The sequence below is a fragment of the Vulpes vulpes genome, chromosome 15 (assembly GCF_048418805.1).
Source record: "Vulpes vulpes isolate BD-2025 chromosome 15, VulVul3, whole genome shotgun sequence".
In the NCBI taxonomy this organism is placed as follows: Eukaryota; Metazoa; Chordata; class Mammalia; order Carnivora; family Canidae; genus Vulpes; species Vulpes vulpes.
Genome location: NC_132794.1, coordinates 104,459,350 through 104,486,198, shown reverse-complemented (window position 1 = coordinate 104,486,198; position 26,849 = coordinate 104,459,350). Strand labels below are relative to the sequence as shown.

The following is a 26,849-nucleotide window of genomic DNA, read 5'->3' as shown; positions in this document are numbered from 1 at the left end:
TTTGGTGCAGTGTATGCGTCCTTCCCTTCCTCATGTGTCTTTTTTTTTCATGACTCCTTTTACTGCTCTCCACACCTGTTTCTTTTGTCCGTCTGAAACAGATGGAGACTTTCCTCAGTCTCCTTTGCAGGCTCTCTCTCTCTGCTCCCTTCTCCTTTGATTCACATTTCTTGGGTAATTACATCATCCACCTGCGCAGCCCCGATTGCTGTCTACACACAGGTATATGTCTCACATCTCTATCTGTAGATCACATCGGTAGCCCATATCTCTGACTGCCTTGTGGGCATGCCCATCCCCTATCCCAAGGCATCTCAAAACCTGCTAAGTTAGAAACCGAGCCCATCAACTGCCTCCAAGCCAGCCTTTCTTCCTGTGTTATCAAGTACAGCGAATGGAATATCAGTCACCTAGCCAGAATCATCCTTGACTTCTCGACTCTCTGCATCCTTCAAATCCATTCATCAGCCAACTGTGTCTGCACTTTCTCCTTGTCTCCTACCTTTCTGTCTAGCTTTGTTGAGATGTAAACATTGTGTAGGTGTACATCGTGATATACCTATAACAATATATTGTGAAATGATTAGTACTATAAGGTTAGTTAACATACCCATCACGTTACATGGTGGTGAGGCAACACTTGTCATAACAGGTCATTCTGCCTCCATCTTGTCTCCTAATTCGTGCAGCAACTAGAATGACTTTTTAAGAAACCAATCTGATGATCTTAAGACCTTTCAGGCTTTCCATGGCTTACAGATAAAGTCCGAGCTCCCCACATGACACACAGTTTCATTATTTGACTTAATTTACTTCTCCTGCCTCATCTCCTATTACTCTCTTCCTGGTCTCCACAGTCCTGATAAGGTGTTCTTCTCTCAGATTCAGCTCTCTCTCGCCTCTAGGCACTGATGTGTGCAGTTCCTTCTGTCTGGAATGCTCTCATTTCCTTCTCCTACGGACTCATCTTTCAGGAATCTACTTAGAAATCACCTTCCCTCAGAAAGCTCCCTTGACTTGTGGCAGTCCCTCCTTTGCATGTCTCCTAGCAGAACATTTATGACCTGGGACTGAAACTCCCCACTAGTCTAAACTCACTGTCTTGCTCCTCACTGCATCCTCAGAGTCTGGCCCAATGCCCCATAATTTAGTAGACAGTAAAAACTGTTGAATTTTTAAAGATAAGTATCTTAAAGCATTACAATAAAATAGAGCTACAATACTTACGGGCAAACGGGGAAAGAGTCCCTGTGTTTAAAAAATAATATGATCTATTAGGTTGCATATTTTTGAGGTGAAATCTATCAGCAAAATGACCCATTGTTGGGCAACCTTCTTTGGGACAATGGAAGCAATTTCCCTGATAAAGAAAATAGGAGGTAGTTAGAAATGTAATTAGAAATATTGATCTTCAATAAACTCTTTACATTATTAAACTACAATAAAGCTTTGAAATTTAAATAAAGCATATACATTTAAAAATGACTAAATTGCCCGACTGTTTTCAAAAAAATAAATAAATAAAAACAACCAAGAGGGGAAAAATAGCCTCTTAGAAAAATAAGTAAATGCTATGAATAGATAATCCACAGAAGAGGAAAGTCAAATAGTCGATAACTATGTAAAAAGATGCTCAATATTACTAGTTGTCAGGAATGTGCTAATTAAAACAACATACAATTTTATACTCAGCAGATTTGCAAAAATAAAAACAATCTGCAACATCCAGTAGTGGTGACGACATGTGTAGGATTCTCATTTGATCCTGATGGGAATGTAAATGGACAGACATTGCAGATAGCAATTTGGTAATGTCTAACAAAGACAGAAGTGTGGGGCCCCTGGGTGGCTCAGTCGGTTATGTGTCCGACTCCTGATTTCAGCTCAGGTCATGAACTAGGGGTCATGGGATCAAGCCCTGTGTCAAGCTCTACTTGTCCTTCTCCCTCTGCTCCTTTCCCAGCTTGCACTCTCTCTCTTTTTAAGTGAATAAAATCTTAAAAAAAAAAAAAAAGACAGAAATGCACATAAGCTTTGACAATTTCACTTGTATTACATGACATAAACTTCTGCACAAGCACACTAGCAGACATACAGAAGTGTTTACTGCAGAACTGTTTTTAATAACAAAAACTGCAAACAACCAAAATGCTTATTGGTAGAGAAATGAATAAATACATTGTGACTGATTCCTATAAAATAAATACATTAGATTTACATATATCAATGTAGATCTCAAATTTATAAAATTGAACAACAAAAAAGCAAATTCAGAAAGATACAGTATAATACTATTTATCTGATACATTTAGGATTCATTTCAAACCTTGCCTCGGGGGAGGGTGTGAAGGGAATGAGAGGTAGTTCAGTTTGAACCGTATATTTTAAAATCTAAAGCGACACTAACAAAATGTTAACTTTAAAAAATATGGGTAGCTGTGTTTGAATATTTGTTATTTTAGGTTTTGAACAGATTCATAAACCATGAACATTTAGGCTAGGATTGTAGTAAAACATCCCATGTAAAACTCTATTTTTAACAAAGAAAAAATTTGTAATAATAATAAAAGGGCTCATATTTATTAAATACTTACCACTTGCCAGGCATTTTTAAGCACTTTACGTGCATTTAACTAATTAATCCTCACAAGCTCTTTATTATTGCAGTGCTTTTAGCCTCCCTATCTAACAGATGAGGAAACCAAATGTGGAACAGTTAAACAATTTGTCCAATGATGGGTGTCTAGTAAGTGAGGGGACACAGATGTGAACCGGACAGTCTGGTTCTAGAATTCCTACTTCATCTTTTTATTTTATTTTATTTTATTTTATTTTATTTTATTTTATTTTATTCTGTTCTATTTATTTCATTTCACTTCCTTTTTATGGCTGTTTGGGTAGAAGCACAATAGAACACGTCAAGGAAATTGATGCAATGTTCTCTAGATTGTAGCCAGACTTAGCATCCATGTGGCACAGGAGCCTAAGCTTCTCCCGTTTTGCAAATTGTGCCCCATTATCTCTGAATATACTGTGATTCTGAGGGCCTCTCCTACCTGCCTTCAGTGTAAGTGCCAAGATCCTCTTTAGCCACACAGAGCAGCATCTGGGGCTGGAAGGAGGAAGAGGCGTAGAAGGAGGTTATTGGGGAAATGCTAGTGTTTGGCTGCCAAGCTTCCTGAGCATGGCAGGTCACCAGGCCATGCTTTGAGTAAGAACAACTGGCTCGGAGATGGAGAAGTTGGCCTGAGGGCATCGAGTCACGTTGCTGTGTAAGAGGGGGGAAATGCTTATTCTTGTCCCGACCCTGCACTTATTCACAAAGTGCTATTACTTACAATACACTCGAGCTGGAGACCCCACATTTTTCTACCCTCATAAAACAGGGAATTAGGTCTGTAAAGCATAAGAAGGAAAATCTTTCCACTTCCCACTACAAAATAGATTTTCTTTCTCCTTTTCATAGTGATAACCAAATGAAAAATACATTTAGCTCAGATCTGGCACCGCGTGCTTTATGACTCAAGCAAAATCAGATTTGGTATTTTATCCTTTATTGATCTGTGTGGAACTCCTGTGAGCTATCCATGCCTTAGTTCTGCTCTGTATAAATAATTAAATTTTAATAAAATAATTTTCATGTTCCAAGTAAATAGTAATATGTTTGGTTGTAGCTATTGATTGGTTCAGGCTTCTTGGGGCATCTTTGAAGATGACATTTAAAATATATACACAGAAAAATGTTTGCTCTGGACTTATGCCTGTTACACAGTAGCATCTAATTACTGCATAACAAATGGCCTCAAAAGCAAAATTGGATATAATCTTCAAAAGAGCTGAAACAACCAGAATACAAATAGTTGGTTTAGTTATTTAAACCCTTCAGCAATCCAGCTACAGTTCAGTACTCTGCACAGAGGAAGAATCTATTATTTCCCAAAATGGCAGATGCATTTTTTTTTTTTTTTTTTTTTGCCACATACTCAAAGCACTAGTTTTTAGTTGGCTGATCATGGTTCAAAAAATGACTTATTAATTAAATTCCACTGCAAAATACTTTACTTACCACTTTAAACGATTTGTAGGATCTACAAGGATAAGCAATAAATGCATCAGGATTAAGAATGCTCTCAGTATAAAAGCGATGACTTCGGGCATGGTTGCACTCAAAGAAGGAAACCACCTCTGTGAAAGCAATTTCCAATAATTGATTGATACCAATAAACCTATTAACCAATAATTAATAATATCAACCATTTCTCAGAAAAGTAACTTTAAAAAACCTAGGAGGTCTAGATAGCCAGGTCTTGTGTGTAGACTTGGACACCACACAACGTTTATCACTATCACATACCATTTTCTTTGCACCAAAGAATTCTTTGTGTGAATCTCAAGGGACATTCAAACAGGGTAAATAAACAAATGCAAATGCAAATGACTCTGTCCTGATACTAATATCTTCAACACTTCCTGGATCTTTGACTTAGGGCTTTAAAGCACTTAGAGCTTTTTCAGTATCTTGTGCATACAGCATTTCTACCTTAGACCAATTAGTTCTCTGTCTCCCTGTTTCTGCAGGAAGACTGAACTCCCTCCTATTTGATCACAAAACAGCAACGTTAACCAATGCACACTTTCGACTGAGCTTCAAGGTGTGACAAGTGAGAGGTATTATAAACAATGCTAAAGATAAGATAGTTTTGTCATTGTCAGGCATGCTATTTTTGCCACTAATAATTTGGCTTATTGCAATAATAAATATGATAGATCTAAATACGTTTTTGCATTCTGAAGTTATCATAGTATTCTAGTCATTTATGCTATTTATCTCGTATAGCAACATCTTTGATGTCTGCCATAGAATATTCTTTCAATGCCCTACACAGCTCATTTGATTTTTGAGAAACTAGATTTTGTTTTAGTATGTGTGGTAGATCATTATACTATCAGAGTGACCTCTAATGAATCACTGTTTTTAAGTTCTTACCCCTTGGCAATAACAGATTATCTTTCCTCCCTTCAAGAGCGGGGAGCCTTTTTTTTTTTTTCCCCACTCCCCTACCCAACTCTGGATTATAAACTAGGCCTGTGACTTGCTTTGGCCAACAGAACATGGAGGAATTGACTTTAGGCAAGTTTAGGTCCTTAGAGTCTTAAAAGACTTTCTAACATCCACTCTTGCTTTCTTAGAACCCAGCTTGTCTGTTAAGAAATCCTGTTTAACTGGCTGGGAAGAAAGGCCCTGAAGGATAACAGGCCACTTCACAAGGAGAACCAAGACCACAGGCGTGGAACACCATGCTGAACCCTCTCACCCAGCTTAGTCTGGCGCAGCTCCCAACTGGATGCCATCACATGACTCACATTTCACAACAAAGTCTCTGCAGAACTCTGATTGCATCTTGAACCTCAGAACAATGGGCAATACCATTGCTCTTGTAAGCCATGATGGTTTGTCATCCATTAGATAACTTAGACAGGGTAACTTCAGAAAGCAGAGATCAATAATTGGCATCATCTTTTTTTTTTTTTTTTAAATGAGGACATCTCTTACATCAGGTCTCTTTATATTCAGATTTATATTCACAATTAATTGTAATGTAGACAAGATGGTTCATTAGCATATAGGGAAATAAAAATTTTAAAGTAAATGATTTCTTAGTAATAAATATAATGTAAAATAGAATATCTTAATGTCTTCAAACTCATCTAAATCATAAAATGAATGATACATACACTTTAAATAGAGTTGTAGGAAGTTTTATGTCTTAAAATGATAGTTTATGATCAATGTATTTTACTTGAATTAATTATTTAAGAATTTCAAACATTCTGTGTATGTACATAGTTATATAAAGAAATTTATGATCTATATTTTATCCTAATAGAAAGGATTTTAAGTCATAACATAGAAAGTAAGAAGAGAAATAAGTTTTATAATAGGTCTTATTGGAATGAATTTTGTTCATCTCTTCTAGGTGGAATTGGCTTTCTCATTTTGAGTATCTGTAATTTACCAGTTATTGTTTTTTTTCTTCAATAGGCATCGCAAACAGATACTTCTAATCACATTTACTTTACAGAACAGATATTAAAACTTTGCAATTTGTCTCTAGAGGAGAGGAAATTCCAGCTACTCTCAATGTCATGATCTGTGTATCTTCTCACTACAGCAGCCAATTGGAAGGTCCAATAATTACACCGTCAAGATATTCTGACCATGTGGAATCAGATGGTGAGATATTTAGGGTCATCCATTTATTACCATATCATCATACATTATATTATTATGCATTTATGTATTATGTATTATATGTTTCACTATTTACATCATGATGATATGTAGATCCAGAGAATAATGAAATTCCCAAATAATAACTTTTGGTGTCTTATTACCAGGGCTCTATAGATAGTATTGTCATTGGAAACTATTATAAAGGGTTAAATACTGTTTGTTTAATTTGTGATTAATGTGTGATCCATAGTGATTCTGTTAAAAAGTAAGTCAAACCGTATCTCTCTTCTGCTCCAAATCCTCCCATGTCTCCCATCTCACTTGAGTAAAAGCCGAAATCTTTACTGTGATCCATAAAGCCCTGTATTATCTCCCTCTGCTTCTTCTCTAACTGCATGCCTACTACTCTCTCCTTTAAATTCACTCCAGCCACAGTAGGCTCCTCACTGCCATGAACTTCCCAGGTAGGCTCCTATCCCAGGCCCTTTACACTGGCTGCCCCCAACCACTGGCCTGGAATGCCTTTTTCCCAGGTAGCCACGTGGCTAATTCCTTAAGGTCATCTTCTCAGTAGGAACTCCCTGGCCACCCTATCAAAAATCTCCTTTCCTCACTCAACCCCCATTATCACCAACACTTCATATTTCACTCTATGCTTTGTCTTCTTACTGTATTATTGTTTTTCCAGCAAATTAGAATATTAGCTCCATTATGGAGGGGGTTTTTGTTGTTGTTGTTGTTGTTTGTTTGTTTGTTTGTTTTTTTCTAGTAGACGATGATTTTATTGCTTGAGTACATAGCCAAATTTATGCGACCAGGGCAGAGGCTGTGGATGACTCATATTTCCAATTGAGGGGGAGGACTCATTTAGTCTTATAATATCGAGCCAATCGGTGAATATGGCTCTCAATCAGAATCAGTTGGAATTTGGCATCCTTATCCCTTCTGTTCCTCTTAAGATGCTTTCGAACAGCAACAGCTTTCTTAATCAAATGGTACAGATCCTCAGGGAGATCAGGTGCAAGTCCCTTGGACTTAAGAATTCTCAAGATTTTATTGCCTGTCACAAAACGTACTTGTGCAACACCATAGGAGTCTCTCAGGATCACACCAATCTGCGAGGGAGTCAGACCCTTCTTGGCCAGTATGGAGGGGTTTTTTTTTTTTGTCTTTTGTATTCATTCCTACATCTACTATTCCCAGAATAATGCCTGGCACATAGTAGGCACTCAATACATCTTGCAGAATGAATGAACATATCCTCCTTGTTTATATTGAGTGACTACAATATGCTAGATATTCGGATAGGCTCTGGGGATACAAAGATAACTAAGACACAAACCCTGATCTTGCAGAGCTCACAACTGGTGGGAGCTTTCTACATGTGACTGTGTTTTGCACTACCATATATTTTTATATTATATTATGTGCAAAAGAGTATGGATCCTGTCCAAGGCAGGAGCTAAGTGAATGTTATAGTAGCCAGCTTCATATTTTAGGAAGCTTTTACCTTCCTTGTAAGCACTGAAATCAAAGCTAAATAAAGGTGTAATTAAGTCTTCACATCCTGGCATGTGCTTCCCTCCGTTTGGGTAAAAGTCAAGGTGACCACAAGCATTAATAGTTCCGGCACCTGAAATAGATAAAAACAGGGTAAATGCTTCTAAAATTCTTTTCCATGCTTCAGTGTAGTTTCCGTTTGTATTAAAAACTTACCAAACTCAAAGAGCAATCGAACTGCATTTGTATGAATAACATCAACAAAGTTGGCATCCGAGGGGTCCAGCCTAACTTCATTTGGAGTATTATGGAAATATGGCCCAGCTGGGTCCAATCCTGGGAAAAAGCATAAACGCCCATTAAACCAAGACATGTTCTATACAAGAACACATTCATAGTGTGGTTATTTTGGAAGATAGATGGTGAGGGCAAGGTATTCTTTCCTTTATGATTTATATAGGTCCAACACCACCCAAGACAAATTACAGACACATAAATTGAGTACATACATGCAGGTCTATACATTACAATGTCAGATTCCTATACAAGTAAGGCTGTGTCCAGACAGTGTCAAAACAAGTAACAAGGTCAGAAAAAAAAGTCAAATTCTAGGGTCTGTACACAGATTACCGTATACATAATTAAGGTTATGGATTGCAGATGATCTCAAAAGTAATATCTGTATACAAAAATATAAATAAAAGTAAAAGATAAGAGTTCTTCAATATGTAAACATCAATCGACAAAGCAATACACTTAAACTTAGTTTTCAGCTATGGCTCACTTATTTCCACTTCATTCCATTACAAATGAAAAGCCTGATACCCAGTGAAGCGAAGTGACTTGATAAGGTCACCATATATTGGAGGCAAAATGAACTAAAAGCCCAAATGTCTAGACCTTCAGCTGACTGTCTCATTTTCAGACATCTAATAAAGATAAAGGTAAGACACCTAGAGGTCTCCAGGATGTTATGACCATTCACATATCCATTCATTTTTCACATTTGACAATTATTTTTCAAGCACTATTATTAGGTTCAGCATTTGGGTACAAGGAATAAGGCCTAGTCTTGTGCTTAAGGAGGTTTCTGTTTGATGGGGAAAGCACCTTGATCTAGTGCACTCGGTGCAGAGACAGAGGTGAGCATAGGTATTATGCAAGCATAGGGAAGCAACAAGGAAAACAGTCTTAGAAAATTGGGGCATGCTTCTGCTGGAGATGGGAAATGCGAGTGGAGACCTGAGGAACCAGAAGAGTCAGCCAGGGTAAAGAGGGGTCAGCTAAATAAATAAATAAATAAATAAATAAATAAATAAATAAATAAAAAAGAGGGGTCAGCAGCATGCCAGGGGTGAGAAAGAGACTCTTCGAGGCCTGCAGGTGAGACAGTTAAGCACTTCTGGGAAACTGTAACTGGTGTTCAAGGGCTGGTGTACAGAGTTTTAGAATTGGATGGAAGAGAAAGATAGCATCATAAGCAGGAGCCAGATGTAATCTGAACCATGCAAAAGAGTTTGGACATCATCTGGTTGGCAATGCGAAGCTCTTACAAGTTTGCAAAAGGGGAGATTTACATTTTAGCAAAATCCCTCTGCTTTAAAGTGGAGACTGGATCCCAGAGTGGAGAGGACTCAGAGCAGGGTGGCAGCTGACCCCTGTGGAAATGTGGCAGGAGTGAGAAGTGAATGTTTGTGCACCAGGCTTACAAGACACAACAGTCTGAGAATCAATCTTCAACTCCAGGAAGTTTGTTTGGTTGTTTAGTGTGTAGTCACTGATTGACTGCAAACTTCTGATGAGGTCAAGAGCCCTGCAGAGATGCATCCAAATATAGGAGACACACCTCAGACTATTGATCAGAGGACAGGCAAACAGCAGGGAAGTGGGGTCCTGCATTTGTGCTTCTAGGACGTCTCAGGAGGAAAAGCAACAGAAGGTTCAACTTATGCATATCCTAAAACCTATCATTTAATTTTGCTTTTAACTGATTTTATGATAAAACTACTATCTCTTTCTTGAAATTTTAGTTCTTTGTTATTCAAGGAACATGACTGTTCAAAAACCAACCAATTACGAGGAATATAGATTGCAACATCCAAATAATAGCAACCTTCAGACTTTCAGAGAGCCTCTAAAAATGTATTGTTTTCTATTTACTCAATGGGATAATTCACTCGGAAGGAAAAATTGGGAGTTGATAGTATCTGATTTTTGAAGTCAAAATTGAGAAAAACAAAATCTTCACAAATTTATGGTAATCCTGCACAATTTTTAATACATGAACAGCAATGTTCCTCCCTTTCATTTATGGCTGAAATGCTTACAGGCTGTTCAGGCCCCAGGAACTCCCATCTTCACAAATGTGCCCATTTCTCCTTTTCCCTGTGCTTGAAAACTTAGAGCAAAGGGGGATTTTTGCTACCCGGCAACTTCAGAATAAAAACACAATTTTATGGTACCAGAGAAGAAAGGTGGCAGTTGGCTGGCATTGTGGTTGGGATTTGGGAGCTGAGAGAAAGAGGATGCTTTCAGCAGGAAAAGTCTGCTATACCAAGAGGCTGCAGAGGCAAAGCATTCTGCATGTAATTTGGAGTTCTGAACTCTTTTTAGAAAAAAATACTTCAAGTTCAAATTTGAATTTAAAGCATAGGTATAGGGTAGCCCCCGTGGCACAGCGATTTAACGCCGCCTGCAGCCTGGGGTGTGATCCTGGAGGCCCCGGGATCAAGTCCCACGTCGGGCTCCCTGCATGGAGCCTGCTTCTCGCTCTGCCTGTGTCTCTGCCTCTCTCTCTCTCTCTCTCTCTGTATCTCTGTGAATAAATAAATAAATATTTAAAAATAATAATAAAATTCTTTAAAAAAATAAAGCATAGGTATATGTGTTTATATATGTCCACAGAACTGCAGTTTATTGTTTTAAGCAACAGGAAATGTGCACCTATTATGTGCCAGGCATGGGGAGGGGTGGTGGTAAGGGAGATTTTCTTAGTAGTTCAGAGTCTATCAAAATAAACAGATGAATACACACACACACACACACACACACACACACATATAACATGCAATACAGGAGTTGCATTTTTGGATACAATAGAAGCATATTTCAAAGGATATGGGAAGTACAGAGAATTAACTCTGCCTGAGGAAGGCGGCTTTGAAATAAATCTTGAAAGATGAACAGTGGCCTTTTAGGGCAAGGGGCAGTAACATTGCCAAGAGACAGAAATATGAAAAACCATGATGGAACATGAACCATTTATGTGAGAAGCTAAGAAGCTTTCGGCAATGGAAAGTTCCAGCAGTGAGTGACGTGGCCTGTGTTTGGAAACATGATGACTTGGTGTGGCACTCGTGGGGATTTGGGCTGGGGGACCAGTCAGGAGTGGCCAAACCCAGGCAAGTGATTAAGAGGGCCTGAACTGGGACTGTGGCCAGGGACAGACAGGCGCAAAGCAGACAAGAGGCCTGGTACCTGTTGACTGAATGTTGGTTGGGGATGCAGAGGAGAGAGAGGCCAGCCCAACTTGTTGATATTGGAGCTGATATTTTGGTCTCCATCCATCTGACTCAATTGGTTTGGAAGTCGGAATACAGGGAAGGGATATGAATAGTTTATCATTCTCGAAAATCTAATTCACAGTGAATGCTAATTCACAGTATATATACTTGACTCTCTGCAATATTTATTTATTTATTTGAGAGAGAGAGAGAGAGAGAGAGAGAGCACCAGCAGGGGGATGGGCAGAGGGAGAGGGAGAAGCAGGCTCCCAGCTGAGAAGGGAGCCTGACGTGGGACTTGATTCCAGGACCCTAGGATCGTGACTGGAGCCCAAGGCAGACACTTACCCCGCTCAGCCACCGAGGCGCCCCTGCAATGAATTTTTAGACTTAACAGTATATTCATGGATAACATTAAACACTTTAGCAACTGGAACAGCATGGCACAGTCCTTAAACCAGTTCCACATAGCCAGCATCTGCTGTGAGCTGCGACCCAGATGTGTCAAGGACATCCTTCCAGCACCATTAGCTGGGCTCTGTCGCATTCTTTGTATTTGAAGTATGGAGTTGCAAAGCCTGGCACGCATCACAATTCCTCAGCCATCCTGTACCCGTTGGTGGTCAGCTTCTATTACTTTGCTGCCACGGATAATGCCACAGTGAACATTCTGTAGAACTGTAGATCTGCACCCTCCGGCTTTGAAAACACTTTTATGTTTCGTTGGATCTCATTTTTTCCTACCTCACATTTGCCTCCTCTACTTAATTTGGCACTGCAGATAATTGATTTTGAGTGTAGACCAATGTGCAAGCAAATTCAAGGCCCAACTCCGGGGCGCGCTTACCAGTTATTCTTCCAAGGCCTGGTACCCTTGACCCAGCTTCCCCAGCCAGATGTGCTCCCACGCTGTGGCCAATCAAGTGAACTTTAGAAGGAGAATATCCAAATTTTTTCTGATAGGATTTTTAAAGGAAAACAGAACAAATATTTTTAGAAGACCAGGACAAATGCCTTAAATGTTCTTGACATATGCTTGACATGTTTGTCCCTCTCACATACAGGATGGGGACTAGTCAACGGACAAAGTAACCCCCACACCCCCCCTTGTCTGGCTGAAGGAGAAAGCACCAGGCAGGCTTGGAGGAATGCCTCGTGTCAGGTTCTTCTCCCTGTGCTAAGGGGCCTCAGGGTCCTCAGGAATAGAACAGCCCAGCCACTGCCTCCGTGGCTTCCAGCCCATGCCCATTCTTCCGGAGACCCAGCACACTTCCAACACAGGTCAAGTGTAGTCGTGCCCAGGCTGATACCCATCTTACCTGTGTCCATCTCCTCCAGTTGAGGGCAACTCTACACATGTCTGGGTTGACTTTGGTTTTCAAAGAGGAGTTTTCAAGAATATTCACAAAATGACTATATGCTTAAGAGTTCACACACACACACACACAACTTAAAGAGGAAAATAAGAGCAAGCATTTTTAAGTTTCATCTAAGCTTTGAGTTCTCTTGATGAGAACAGTGAAAATCAAGCAGTTGCCTTCACTTGGATGAATTTGTCATTTGATCAAATGTTCCGCCTTTTCCCCCACCAGTAATAACAATATTATGTGCTGCTTTTTAAAGAGTGTTTTCAAAAAAAAAAAAAGAGTATTTTCACTCATTTACACGTCAATGGCTGCTCAGGATATCTCCTGGCCATTAGGAGACCCCTTCTTCCACTGCTGCCATCCTTTTGTTATTTTTCCTTTTCTTTTCTTTTCTTTTAAATTTAAATTCAATTTGCCAACATATAGTATAACATCCATGCTCATCACCTCAGGAGCCTGCCTTAATGCCAGTCACCCAGTTACCCCATCCCCCACCCACCTCCCCTTCTGCAACCCCTTTGTTTCCCAGAGTCAGGACCCCTTTTAATCTCTGCTTTCTTTCTGTCTTTCTTCCTTTATGGCCTGGTATCTGAAATCAGCCCTCCACCCCCTTCTCCTCCTCTGTCCCCATTGATTTACTGAACATGTACCTCAGCAAATGCTTTCTCCTTCAGTTCAGCAAACACTTCCTCTCCTACAAGCCACTGCTCTTTATTTCCTGGGCCTAGAAGAGCCCACAGCCCAAGCTCCAGGATCGGCGAAGAAATTCACAAAAACTTAGGACAAGTTTTTCTCTGAAGAGGAAATGAATCTGATTTCATCCTTTGAATGCAAGGACCCATTCTAGGTACCTCCTTCTGCCCTGGTCTCCCCTGACAGCAGGAAGAGCAGACAAGCAGTGTGGGGGCACAGGTGAGTACTTGGCTCCCTGATTCCTCTCCAGCTGCTTCCTCCTTGTGCTCAGGATTCCAGTATCACCTCCCCTGGCTGCCCATCTAGGTGAGCTGCTGCTCCAGTCTCCCCCCATCCCATTGCCTTGGACTTCTTTATGGAACCGTCTCCACACATTATGAGAGAAGAAACACTGTCTCACTCACTGCGGATCTTCAGCGTCTAGAACAGTGCCTCGCCCACAGCCAGCGCAGAGAAAAGTATTTGTTGAATGAATGAGTGAGCCCTCCTCCTTAAGAGTCTGAAAGGGTCATAAATCTTTAGATTTTACTTCACTGCCTTTTATGGTGGGAAATTACTTTCTATAATGGGAGGGCATTTGGAGATTTATAAATGTCTCCGGGTATATCCCTCATAAATAGCAAAGTCTATTTTATTCTTTTAGAAAACGTATAGGTTATTGTGCCTGGACTGGACTGTAGACCTAACTAATTCACTGCCACAGAGCCCAATTTCTGTGGGAAAATGTATTTCACATTCTAAACAAATAGCATTCGTCTAATGGGAACAGTTTATAAACATTAAGGATAGGTTTACAATGCAATGAAAACTAACTAGCAGGAGAGAGGGGCCTACACGCTGACCCTAGAAGCGACCTTGGGGGTGGGATTAAGGGTGGGGAAGCATTTGGTGAAGAGCCTGTGAAGAGACATTGCCACCAAGTGGTGCTTTGCAGAACCACAGGCACTTCTTTCCTAAGAAATAATTTCCCTTATCTGCTCACCATACAAGAATGATTAATATCTCACATGTTCAGAACGCGTGTAAGCTAACAAAAAAGCCAAAAAAACGAGACTCAAATTCTTGGTATTATGATGCAAAACTAATTAAACATGATTTTTGGAAAAGCAACTTTTCTTACCGTGAGAACATTAATAAAATATGCCACCTCAGCACCAACAACTCGGAGATTGTTTACAGCATGGATGTACTCCAGCGAACCGTTAATCCAGTCTATGTTAATGCAGTTCACATCTTCTACTTGTAGTAACGCCTGATACAAAGATTTATTATAAGTATTTAAGAAATAAGAATTAAAGAAAGCCAAAGTGACTGAGCAACAGCTTCCATTATAAGAAATAACACTACTAAATATTGAGAACCTACTGCATGCTAGGTCCTGTCCTAACCCTTTTACATATATTGATTTATTTAATCCTCTTTTACAAATAAGGAATCCAAAGCACAGATAGGTTAATTAAACTTGCCCACGACCATGGTAAGTAGAACCATGGTATAAATTCAGGCATCTGACTCTACTATATGGCCTTACAAATAATTAATTGCTTACTATGTTAGCAGTCTATTAATCTTGAGTGTAAGAGAGAAAAATTAATTTCTTGGAGTGAACCTGGAACATTTTTTTCCCGTAAGTGAGAAATTTATCATATCATTCAATCTTTCATCAAAAGTGAGAATTTATCAAAGAATAATTACAAAGAAATATGCTCCCATTATAATCTATGCAATCCATACTAAGTGAGCAGAAATGGGGCCTTGGGACAGGGACAATGTAACTGAATGGACAAATTCCCATGAATATGCATTAATATATGCAAACTACATTCCTGTTAAATATACAGGTTTTACACTAGAATGAAGAAGAGTTTATTCACATCATACATGGCACATGTCTTGCTGCCACTTTCCATCTGATTTCCATCCAGGTATGTTGATGCGGGTCACCTTGTCTGTTCCAAAGTGCGAGGTTTGGATAGTTAGATAATTAACTGCACTGATCTCCTATTTCAAGTGAAAAGAGATTAAGGTAAAATAATAATTCAATATTATTTGACGTTTAGTAGAATTATTCTAACTCTGCTCAAAAGTCTTCCACTAAATTTGATTTAACAGCCTTCTTTAATATATTTTTTACCAAAGAAATAGTTACTGCTACACACTGTAAAGTACCAAGAAATTATTAATGCATTATAAAGTACAATATACACATTTAATCACAAGGCAAGGAAAGAAAAGTATTTGATTTTAAGGCGAGGTTTATAAGACGATGTTGGGTCAGTTTCAGTCAGGACTTCGTCAGCCTTACATTTGTATAGTAAATCTCTGTTGTCAATAGTGTGCTATTTGAGGCTTAGAAGCACGCTACAAAAGTGGCAAAACAGATTGTTCACCCCACTTTACAAGTGAGGAATAAAGGTGAGGATCTCATCACATGAGTACAATAGTATATTAAAGATAATTTTATGTAATTGCCTTAAATCTTCTTTTGTGTTTCTTGTATTTTGTTGGATTGTTTTTATAACCAACCAAACTCACTTTAAGTGACACTATGAATTTAAAGTGCTTTTGTTATTAAGAGAAAAATGAAAAGGCACAATGCAGGTAATGCTCAAAATTCTATTTTGAGAAAAAAAATGAACACTCTAATCAGCAAATTGCAGGTTTGACAACGGTGAATCCTATAACAAAGAGCCTTCAAACAAAGAGCCTATTACTAGCTACCTGTGTTTAATAGTAACATGCAAATTAATCATACAACTTGCTGGCTAGTTAAAGTATCTTCGAGATAGTAAGCAGTGATGAGAATCTTAAGTTGGTTTATGCAGTAACTATAATATAGTTATGCTTGTATCTGCCCATGCGCCAGGACTTGTTCTAAGCACTTTATAGTGTAGTTCATTTTAACTCCACAACACTGAGGTAGGTACTAACTACAGATTAGGATAGGGCACAAATGAGAAATCAAGTCACTTGTCCAAAAGCACTCCAGCCAAGTATCCCTGGAGTGGGGGGGCTGAAACCCACATGGTCTTTCTCTGAAGCCATGTGTTCCACCGCTGAGCTCTCAAGTTGGGATCTGACCATACTGTTTTATACTGATAGGGCCCAGAGCAGATGTGGATTTGCTGATGTATCTGGGCTTTCCTGGAAGCACTGCTCTGCTGCATAATGGAATCCAAGTGCAAAAACATTTGTCCATCTATATATCTAAAAGAATCCAGATGTTAATTCCAACTCCAGCTGGAGCTCCTTAAACACCAACTATATTTCTATTTCTATGTCAAAAAAAAAAAAAAAGCAAATCAATTTGGGAAAGGGGTCTTGGGAGAAAAAGTTTTTTTAATCTTTCTCCATCATGAGAATAGCTGGATATGGGGCCTCGTGAAAGCTTCAAAGTGGCAATCTGACACGTATTGTGGGATCAAAGCATCCTCCACCGTCATGAAAGCCTTAAAGAATTTAATAAAATAGGAAAGATAGAAAAACACTTTTGTTCACTTTATTCAATCTGGCACACCCCTGTGAAATGGCATACTAACCCAGAAAACAGGAAACTCAAAACAACATCATATAATCAAGTTCAAGAAGACACCTCAGCTTCTGCTGCCACAAGCACAGAACCATACAAGGGCATTGGGACAGAACAGGTTACCCTCAGCAAGGGCTAGTTAAGGTCACAATGTTTAACTGGGTGCTCAGGCCTTTACTTTTAATGTTCTTTGAGGAATCATAGAACCTAACTGATCCGAGATCAACCCATTCTACAAAGCATGACTACACTCTAGGTGATCTCATTTGTTAGTAAATCAAAAGCAGTCACCAGTTAGGTATGTCCCAGCCTTGAGAAAAGCTGCAGGCCCAGAGACTACTACTAATTATGCAAAATATGTGTCACCACTAGCGACTGTATGAGCCACTCTGGGGAATAGCAGGTTGGATTTATCCTTGCTGAAATGTAGCTGGGAAGACTTATGACTCTCAGAAGAGTAAAGTTTATTGCACCATGTTTAGCTTTAACAATTCCTCCCTCCGAGAAAAGAGTATGTTAACACTGCATGGTTAACTTCTCCTTTGTCATGCACGAAGTCAGATTTGCACAGTGTAGCATGTGAGTCAAGCCTGGGGCAATTCAGGTTTTTAGTACTGTACCTTCACTTATCCTATATCCTCACTGTTGGTACGAAACATGCTGACTCCAAGACTCAGGCTTCCATCCATTGCATAATTCAGGTACAGATCTGGTTTGTTGTGTGTGGTTTTTTTTTTTCCAAATGGAAGGGAGTGGGAAATATGTGAGGAATACTGCCTTTATGGTCACCTTATTAGGAGAGTGCTTGGTGTCTGATATTTTTTCATTGCCTTTAGCGTGGTCCAGATTCTCCTAAAGACTGACCTTCATCACTTGTTTTAGTGCCTGCGCTCTGCGAGTGTTCAAGTGCATGGCCACTATGCAGAAGGATAAAGAACCAATGAGTCCTAAGTGGATTGAGGGTCAAGACCAGGGGATATAGTTAGTCCTGAATGCACACACACATCCTAACCTGCTTACTGAAGGTGCTCTGAAACATTTGTATTCAACATAGATTCTCTTTACATTAAAAAAAAATTGTGGTAAAATATACATAATATAGAAATTAACATCTTAACCATTTTTAAGTACACAATTTAGCAACATTAAGCCACTAGTATTGTTGTACAACCATCAGTTCCATCCCTCTTGAATTTTTTATCATTCCAAACTGAAATCCTACACCTTTTTTTTTAAAGAGTTTATTCTTTCATTCACGAGAGACACACAGAGAGAGGCAGAGACATAGGCAGAGGGAGAAGAAGGACCCCAGGGTCACGACCTGGGCCGAAGGCAGACATTCAACTACTGAGCCACCCAGGCATCCAGAAATCCTACATCTTTAAATAGTAACTCTCCATTGTTCCCTCCTCCAGCCCCTGGTAACTATTATTCTACTTTTCTATCTCTACGAATTTGACTATTCTAGGTGTTTCACGTAACGGGAATTATACAATGTTTGTCCTTTTGTGTCTAGCTTATCTAATTTAGCAAAAATGTTTTCAAGGTTTTTCCATATTGTAGCATCTACCACAACTTCATTTCTTTTTAACGCTGAGCAATATTCCTCTCTCTGCTTTTTAATAGTTATAGAAATCACACTTTTGAGTACACTTTCTTTGTAAATTTCTCTGTACCCAAAAGTAGGACTTTTCATCTTTGTTTTAGATAGAGCTGTTACCTACAGAGCAAATGGCATATTCAGTGAAGAGCCTGGTGCCCATACGTGTGTATGTGTGTGTGTGTGTGTGTGTGTCTATTAAGTGGACAGCTACAAATCAGAGTCTGTTTGTGTGGTGCGAAGGCAGAGCAGAGGCCATCTTGGCTAAATCTGATGGAAAGTAAGCCTCAAGGTTATACAGATGCAGGAAAAGACTGGAAATGATCTTGCTCTCGAGAATGCTCTTGCCCCACCTGGGTCTAGTATCATGCTTTTTTTTTCTCTGCCTCTGAGATCATATCACTCTTTGGGCTTCAGCTCTCACCTCTAGTTAAGACACTTTGGAATCTCTTTTTCCAGCTCTAGACTGCCCACTGAGCTATAAGACAAAAATTTGTGATAGCCTGCCCAAAACTCACTGGTCCAAAATATAACTCATTCTCCAGCATCCTCAATCAAATTTTCTTGACAAGGGGGTCATTATTCTTCCTATGACTCATGTATAAGGTCTCAGGACAGCTTATGATGTTTATCATGTCAATTTTCTATTGTCATACTCATGCTCATTCTCTGGCTCAGGCTAGTTCTCTGAGTCTGATTCAAACTGCACTATAGTTTTCTAGCAACCTCAAAGAGAACTTTCTGTGGGGGTGGAAATATCCTATATTTGCACTGTCCAAAATGGTAGCCACTAGCCACTTGGAGCTACTGAGCACTTGATAGGTGGTTGGTGCAGCCAAAAACTGAATTTTTAATTTTATTTAATTTTAATACCTACGTAGCTCATGGTTACCATGTTGGGTGGCAGGGTACTAAACGGTCTGGCAATCACCTGCAGGCTCTCCCGGATCTGGTCAAGAAGGTGCACTGTAACCAGGGTAAATATGCTACAGCCTCTTTAAAAATTCCCAGTGGGAGACTCACGGCTCAACAGGATGAACTCCAAAGACCCCAGGAAGGGGTTATATAATTTGTCTCTAAACTACTTTTCTAACTAACTCCATATTTGAGGACTTCCTTTCCATCCCCAGTCTAACTCAACATGTTGTATTCATCAGATGTACTCTGCAGGCTCTCTCCTGTATGAATTTGTCCACGCTGGTTCATTTGTCATTTCCCTGTATGTCTCTGCTTACGCAAGCCCTGCCCACCCTGCAGGACACACCTCAAACAGGTGTCTTCCTCGAGGCCTTTCCTGGCTCCCATCCTACCCCCAAGGGGAAGGTAAGTCCTTCCTCACTACGCTCCCAGATTCTTTTGGTTGTATCTTATGTAACAGGTCATCATCTGTGCTGCAACAGAGGTTAATTATTTATATACCCTATTTCCCCTAATATAATAAATTTGGGATACTATCTTGTTTATTCAATTTAATACATAATAGTTACTTTGTTCACAGTCTTACACGTGGAAGGCTCTCAATGAATACATTAATTGAATGAAGTATCAAATTTACCTCATATGAAACAATAGATTCAGAGTAGTCTTTATATTTAAATACTAGGACAAATAATATGACAAGAAAATCTGGCTCACAACACTAAATAAAAATATTTGCCTTAAAGTCATTAGTTTATGACAGGGTAAGTTAGCGAACCTAGGTCTTCTGTATCTAGAGCTACATCTTCTATTTTAGAAAAACCTGTATATGAAGGCAGCAAGTGAGCTTACCTGATAAGCTTTGGGATTATGTCTAGTGTAGAGCAGAAAGCGAGTATTTATCTCCTCTGGAGACCAGGGCAAACCTGCCAACTGTCTTGACCAAGTCCCAGTCCATGGTAAACCATCTTTAAAGCACCCCACCCTTTCATAGCAAACTTCTTTTCCTGCAGCAAAAAGATGGAGTGTCAGTATTGTAGGAACCAGGCCCAGAGAGAGGCTGTGTTTCCCACCACGAGGGTTCACTGAAATAAGCGTTTAAGTTAAGCAAGTCTGGCTCAGGAAGACTCTCTTTAAAATATGTTCTCCTCTCCCCTTCCCATATTATTTCCGACCATGACTTTGTAGATCACAGTGTGGCAGAGGAGAGCATAGTGGCTTTGGAATCAGACATTCCTGGCTTTGGGCAATTCTTTTACCTTTTAAGAGTTTCCATTTCTTCCTCTGCAAAGTGAAGTTAATCCCACTTACCTTACAGCCTTAATAGGAAGACTAAATGAACTATTACACAGGACAGCCCCTGTGAATGGGCCTGGACGTAAGAGGGGATACTGTGAATTCCCTGAATTCCTGCCTTTTCTTATGAGACTGAAAGTTTTTGATGAAAGGGATCTTGGAGTCCCCAGAGCCTAGCACTATGCCTGACATGCAGTAAGAGTCCAGCATAGGTCTCCCAAGAGTATAGTTGACAGCAAAGGTCTCTTCAGTTGTAACCAAGTCTCTTTCTTCTGGCGCTCACCTCACTCATCTCTACAAAGAGAAGCTTTTGGGAAACTGAGTCTTAATGTTTCTGTCATCCACTGACTGATTTACCTTTTCAACATGGCCTTTCTTTTTCACTTAATAGTCAAAAACAACTTCATTTTCTGCTGTTTAAGGGAGGAATAATATTATTCAATAATAATAATTATTATTATTATTTATTCAATTTATTATTATTTATTAAATTGATTTTCATTTATTCATTTTGTGACTATTAGTATCAGAGGAGCTGTTCAAAGTTTTGAATTTGAGAGTTTTCTTTTATCACTTACCAAAAAATGTTGAATAAGTCTTTCACTTTTGAGTCCCTCGGATTTTACTTTAAAATTTTAAGAGAGTTTGCATTTTCTCCATTCCCTAATCTCATTGTTAATGAGATTCCGTAATAAATATAAAGAGGGAGAATAGAGAATTACAATATTTTTAATCAAAGAAGTGTTTGTACATTAAAAAGAAATTGTAGATGATCAAATATCCCTTGCTCACCCCCAAACTCAGCTCTCTCTCCAGAGGCGGTAGTTCTTCTGGTGGTTACCCCGATATGTATATATAACGTGCTTACACTGCCAAGGTTTGATTTATTAACTTTAGTCACACATGATCTATGAACTTGCTTCAATAATAAATGAGAATTTAACCCACCTACCATTAGGATCAGCCAAGATCAGGGCAAGAAACAAATCACAATGGTTATTTTAACTGTGAGAGTTTAATAGAACGAATTGTTATCAATCAGGTATTGAAGGCAAAAAGGGAGACCATGTAGTAGCTCCGATGTGACAACTGCAGGGAGCAGCTTCTATCAGGGGGCTGGTGGAAGACACAGAAGAGGTTCAGTTATTCAAATGAGGAAACTTGGAGGAAGGGCTGCTAACCCCGGGGGGGAGGGGTGCTGTCTCCAGAGTTGGGGTTTGGTCCCTGAAGAGGGGGGCTATATGGCTAGTGCTGGCATCTGTGAGTAGGCACCGTGCACCTGGTTCTGAGACTTTTAGAACGGCTGCAAACTGGAGCCACCTGCTGCTATTGGATGATTGTTCATGCAGGGGTGAAAAGTCATTGCTGGTAAAGCACTGACAGGAACCAGGAGCCAATAGGAAGGAACACCTCCCTTCTCCCACATGGAGCCTCAGTGTCCCTCTAGCATCCCTACCAACAGCACTTCTCTGGGAGTGGCTGAACAGGGTGAACTGTGGTTGTGCATCCCAGGCTGGCCAGGCAAGGGCTGGACTGAAGCTCAGGACAAGAGCTCCGATAGGTCCTGCTGTCCATTGTCTCAATTCTTTCTCCTATGACACTATTTTTAGCTCATTAATTGGCTTTCACAGTAAACTTAAATAGTAACGTTTTTTTTTTTTGAGAGAGAGAGAGAGAGAGTGCACGTGTGCATAGAGGCAGGAGGGGCAGAGGAAGAGGGAGAGAGAGAATCTTAAGCAGCCTTCATTACCCAGCATGGAGCCCAACGCAGGGCTCAATCTCAAGACCCTGAGATCAGGACCTGAGCTGAAAGCAAGAGTAGGATGCCTAACCAAGTGAGCCACCCCAGGCGCTCCAGTAATCTTCTGTTTCTTGATCCATACCTCCTACTCCTCATAACTTGGCTGCCTACCTTTGCAAGACAAGTTTTAAGCCATGTTGCCTGTCTTCCTCCCATCTTCCAAGATTTGCCAGCTGCACTTTGACTTTCATACCGTCAAAGTTGATAACATTCAGCCTTTGTTCTATAATCATAATTAAGTCTTTCATGTTTTGTCTGTAGGCTGGCTCCAAAAAATTGAATGTCAATAAACAGAATTTATATTATTATGACTAGATAAATATTTTTCCTTTCAGAGCCAGCTAGCATGCTATAATTACATTTCCTTGTCTGCACTCTTTATTCAGTTTCCCATTCCTTTCAAAGGAGAATATTCAAATGAATTATCTTTTCATAGACATGAAGTGCTCAAGATCAGTGTCATTTTAGTTTGCTCCATATTTGGATCATGATTTTCTTGTGCTGTTTTCATTTTCCTGGATTCTCTGGTGCCTTTGTTTTTCTAGTTGCAAGAGTAAACATGTGCCCTCTTCAATGTATCCCTAGTATAGTGCGGCTCCTCCATCAATATTTCTCTTGCCTGGAATCTATTCTGTTTTTTCTGTTGAAGAACACATCTATCCAGTTCTTATTTGGACCAATGAGTTCACATTCAATCGTGCCTTTTTAAAAAAGATTTATTTATTTGAAATAGAAAGCATTGGTGGGGAGGGGCAGAGGGAGAGGGAAAGAGAGAATCTCAAGCAGAGTCTACATTCAGCAAGAGCCTGACTTGGGGCTCCATCTCATGACCCCGAGATCATGACTTGAGCAGAAATCAAGAATTGGATGCTTAACCAACTGAGTTACCCCGGTGCCCCTGGATCATGCCTTTCTAATTATAACCTTCTGTTTTTTCTAGAATATCTAACTGACTTTATTTTTTGCATTGCCTGGCTTCATACACACACACACACTCTTTCTCTCTCTCTCTCTCTCTCTCTCTCTCTCAATACATTATTCAGTCTACGAAAGTGAGTTTGGATTTTGAAATGAAGAATGTTGTAAATACTCTATATCTTCTATGGTTGTAACTTACCAGGGTCCTTTAAATTTGCACTTCTTGAATTGCCTAAATACTTGAATATATTTGCATTTCTGGCCTTTTGCACATCTGTGGGTGAGATCTTCGTGTCCTATGCACTTTTTTCTGATTTTTTGTAAAAACTCTTTGAATTGTAGAGAGATTTGCTCCTCTTTGGTCAGCTATTGAGAAAAGATATTCTAGTTTGCTGTTTATATTTTTGTTTTATAGAAGTTTTACATTTTACTCAACAAAATGATCAATCTTTTTTTTTTTTTTCAAAATGATCAATCTTTTCCTTTATGGCTTTGGGGTTTCTTCTTGTTTAGAAAAGCCTTCCTTACTTCAAGATTATTAACAATGTCACTGTTTTCTTTAATACTTTTCTTGTTTCACACTTTTATTTTAAATGTTCATTGATCTGAGATTTATTTTGGTATAAAGAGTAATATTTCCTTCTAGAATTTCAATTCAATTTATATAAGTATAATCATTTTAATTTCTTCCACATCTGTGGTTATTTCCCTGTGTTTATTTAAGTCTGTCATCATGGTTTTCTATTTTTCTATTTTTTTAGTTTTATTAAGCAACCATCACACATATCTACCAATTAGATTGTTTTTCTCATGTTTTTCCAATGTATTAACCTCTACTTTTATTTTCATTAATTAAATTCTTCCTTCACTGTTACTTGTTCTTTTTCTAGTTTCTTCAGTTCTAGAGTCATTATATTTTGATATATTCTGCAATTGAAGTGTTTTATTTCCTCTTTGACCTAAAAGTTCTTTAAAAGAGCATCTGAAATATAGCACATTACGTGAAGCTAAGTTTAATTGGTTAAGAAATCATATAGGTTGGCATATCAGTTCATATTTTCTGAATTCCCATTCTCTAAATGAGTCATTTCTCTATCTTACCATGAGCAGCCTTTCTTAATGACATGAAAATCTTTAAAACAGATTCATTAATTTATTCAAGAAATATTTATTCGAGTGCCTATTATGCACCAGATATTATTCTCAGAACTGGGGATTCAACAGTGGGAAAAATAATCCTAGCCCTCGAGGGGTATAGTCTAGTGGGGTTGTAGAGACAGTGAATAAGTAAATAAAATGAAGGTACGTGTGTGTTTAGGTGGGGAGGGGCTTACTGTTTAAATAGAGTGGCCAGGGAAGACCTCATTAAAGTAAGTGGTATTTTTTTTTGTTTTGTTTTCTTAGGTAGATTCCATGCCCAGCCCAGAGCCCAACATGGGGCTTGAACTCACAACCCTGAGATTAAGACCTGAGCTGAGGTCAAGAGTCAGATGCTTAACAAGTGAGTCGCCCATGCACCCCTAAAATAGGAGACATTTGAATCCACAACTGAAGGCGGTAAGGAGCAAAGTACAGGGATTTCTGGTGGAGGGCAGCATTCTAGACAAAGGGAAGGGAACATTCAAGCCTCTGGGGGAAGGAGTGTGCTTAGGATGACTGAGGAATTATGAAGAGGCCACCTTGACCAGAGCTCAGGGAACAGTGAGGAAAGACAGGTCCACTGCACCTTATTCTGTGGTTTCAAAATATAAAAATCTCTGGGGAAAAGAAGTAGGGTTTTATATTAGACTTTCTTGTTCCTCTGTTTTTCAATTTGCAGCAGACTCATTTGGCAGCAAAAACTGACCTAAGGCTATATATATACATTCGTTATCCCACATAATATGAATATTCATAGATTTTATCACAAAAATAGTTGTGTGGTTGTTTGCAGGGTGCTGCCCCGGATTCCTCTTGGGGTTTTATATTTTATAGTGTACTTACCACAGTCCCTTTCTCAAATTAAAAGAAAAATCTGAATTCTGGAACAGGGGATTGAATGATGGCAGACAAGTAACAGAGGATGATACTAGAGAGGCTATAGAGGAATAAAGCATGCAGCACCTGGCAGATCATTGGAAGAACTTCAGCATTTACTCCAAGGTGAGGGGGATAGTCACTAGAGGGCCCTGGAAAGAAAAGTGATGCAGACTGACTTAGGTTGACTTTTGTTCTGAGAATAGATTGGAGTAGGAGAAGGGGAGAGGCAGAGAGAACAGCCAGGGGGCTATTGTAGTAAACTAGACAAGAGAGAGTGGTGGTAGTTGGGGAGGCAGTAAGAAGTGGTCTCAGGTTCTGGATAAATTGTGGAGGAGAATCCAAAAGAATTTACTGATTAATTGGCAGGGAGGTGTGATAGAAAAGTTGAGGATGATGTTGAGGTTTATGGATGAAGTTCCCAGAAGACTGGAGTTGCCATTAACTGAGATGGAGAAACTCTAGAAGGGACAGATTTGGGAGTGGAATCAAGAGCTCAGCTCTGCATATGTAGCTTCTATAAGAATTAGACAAAGAGTGGAGATGCCACAGGAACAGGTGGCTATGAGACTGGATTTCCAGGGAGAAGTTTAGCTGGAGACAGGAACTTGGAAGTCTTAAACCTAAAGTTGGTGTTTGATGTCATGAATATGGATAAGATCACTAAGGGAGTGACGACAGGTAAAGAAGAGGGATAATCTAAGGATGGAGTCCTAGGACACTCCATCATTAAAACATCAGGAAGATGATGAGAGGGAAGCAGAGAAGACTGCCAAGAAGTCATCAGAGGAGCAGGAAGAAATCCAGAAGAGTGTGGCATCCTAGAAGCCAACTTAAAAAAACCTGCTGCTAGCAGAGGGAGCAATCAAGAGTACCAAATACTGCTAAGTCTAAATGGATGAGGATGGAGAAATGACCACTGGCTTGTCAACATGGGAGTGACTAGTGGCTGTGACAATTGCAGTTTCTGGGGTGAAAGCCTGATTAGAGTGAGTTCAAAAAAAGAAGAAGAGGAGAAATAAGAAACCTCATGTACACAACTCAAAAGTGGGTTTTAAAGATGGGTGAAATAACACGTTTGCGTGCTGTGGGGAATGTCCCAGAAAAGAGGAAGAAAAGTGGTGGGGCAGGAGAAATAGAAGAGAGTATTGTTGAGTAGAATCCTTGAGCAGGTGAGAGGAGATGTGTAACACATACATAGGGGGAAGTGCTGGCCTTCGTGGAAGCAAGGACAGTTCATCTCTTGTGAGACAGAATGCAGAATGTATGGGCAGGTGCACGCAGGTAGCTGGTCAGATGTGGTACTGGGAGCTCCAGGAAGGCCTCTTCTCTTTGTTTCCATTTTCTTACAAAGGGGGAAATAGGAATGCAGGCCATCAGCTGGGTGAGCAGGGAGGTGTTGGAGGTTTGAGTAGAGAGAAGAATGAAACAATCCAGGAAGCCAGGCATATGAATAGACGAGGGGAGAAGAGT

At 39.6% G+C, this 26,849-nt stretch overlaps 1 protein-coding gene across 1 annotated transcript in view; it reads right to left on the bottom strand.

The window, feature by feature from the left end:
• Nucleotides 1–26,849, bottom strand: part of PNLIPRP3 (pancreatic lipase related protein 3) — a 34,545-nt gene that overhangs the window by 5,592 nt on the left and 2,104 nt on the right. The window contains exons 2-9 of the mRNA XM_072738163.1: nucleotides 20,198–20,352; nucleotides 15,180–15,299; nucleotides 14,419–14,550; nucleotides 12,086–12,194; nucleotides 7,952–8,071; nucleotides 7,746–7,868; nucleotides 4,067–4,185; nucleotides 1,228–1,360 (exon numbers count right to left, since the gene is read on the bottom strand). Of these exons, the coding sequence (XP_072594264.1) occupies nucleotides 1,228–1,360; nucleotides 4,067–4,185; nucleotides 7,746–7,868; nucleotides 7,952–8,071; nucleotides 12,086–12,194; nucleotides 14,419–14,550; nucleotides 15,180–15,299; nucleotides 20,198–20,352 (1,011 nt within the window). The remainder of the gene's footprint in view (nucleotides 1–1,227; nucleotides 1,361–4,066; nucleotides 4,186–7,745; nucleotides 7,869–7,951; nucleotides 8,072–12,085; nucleotides 12,195–14,418; nucleotides 14,551–15,179; nucleotides 15,300–20,197; nucleotides 20,353–26,849) is intronic.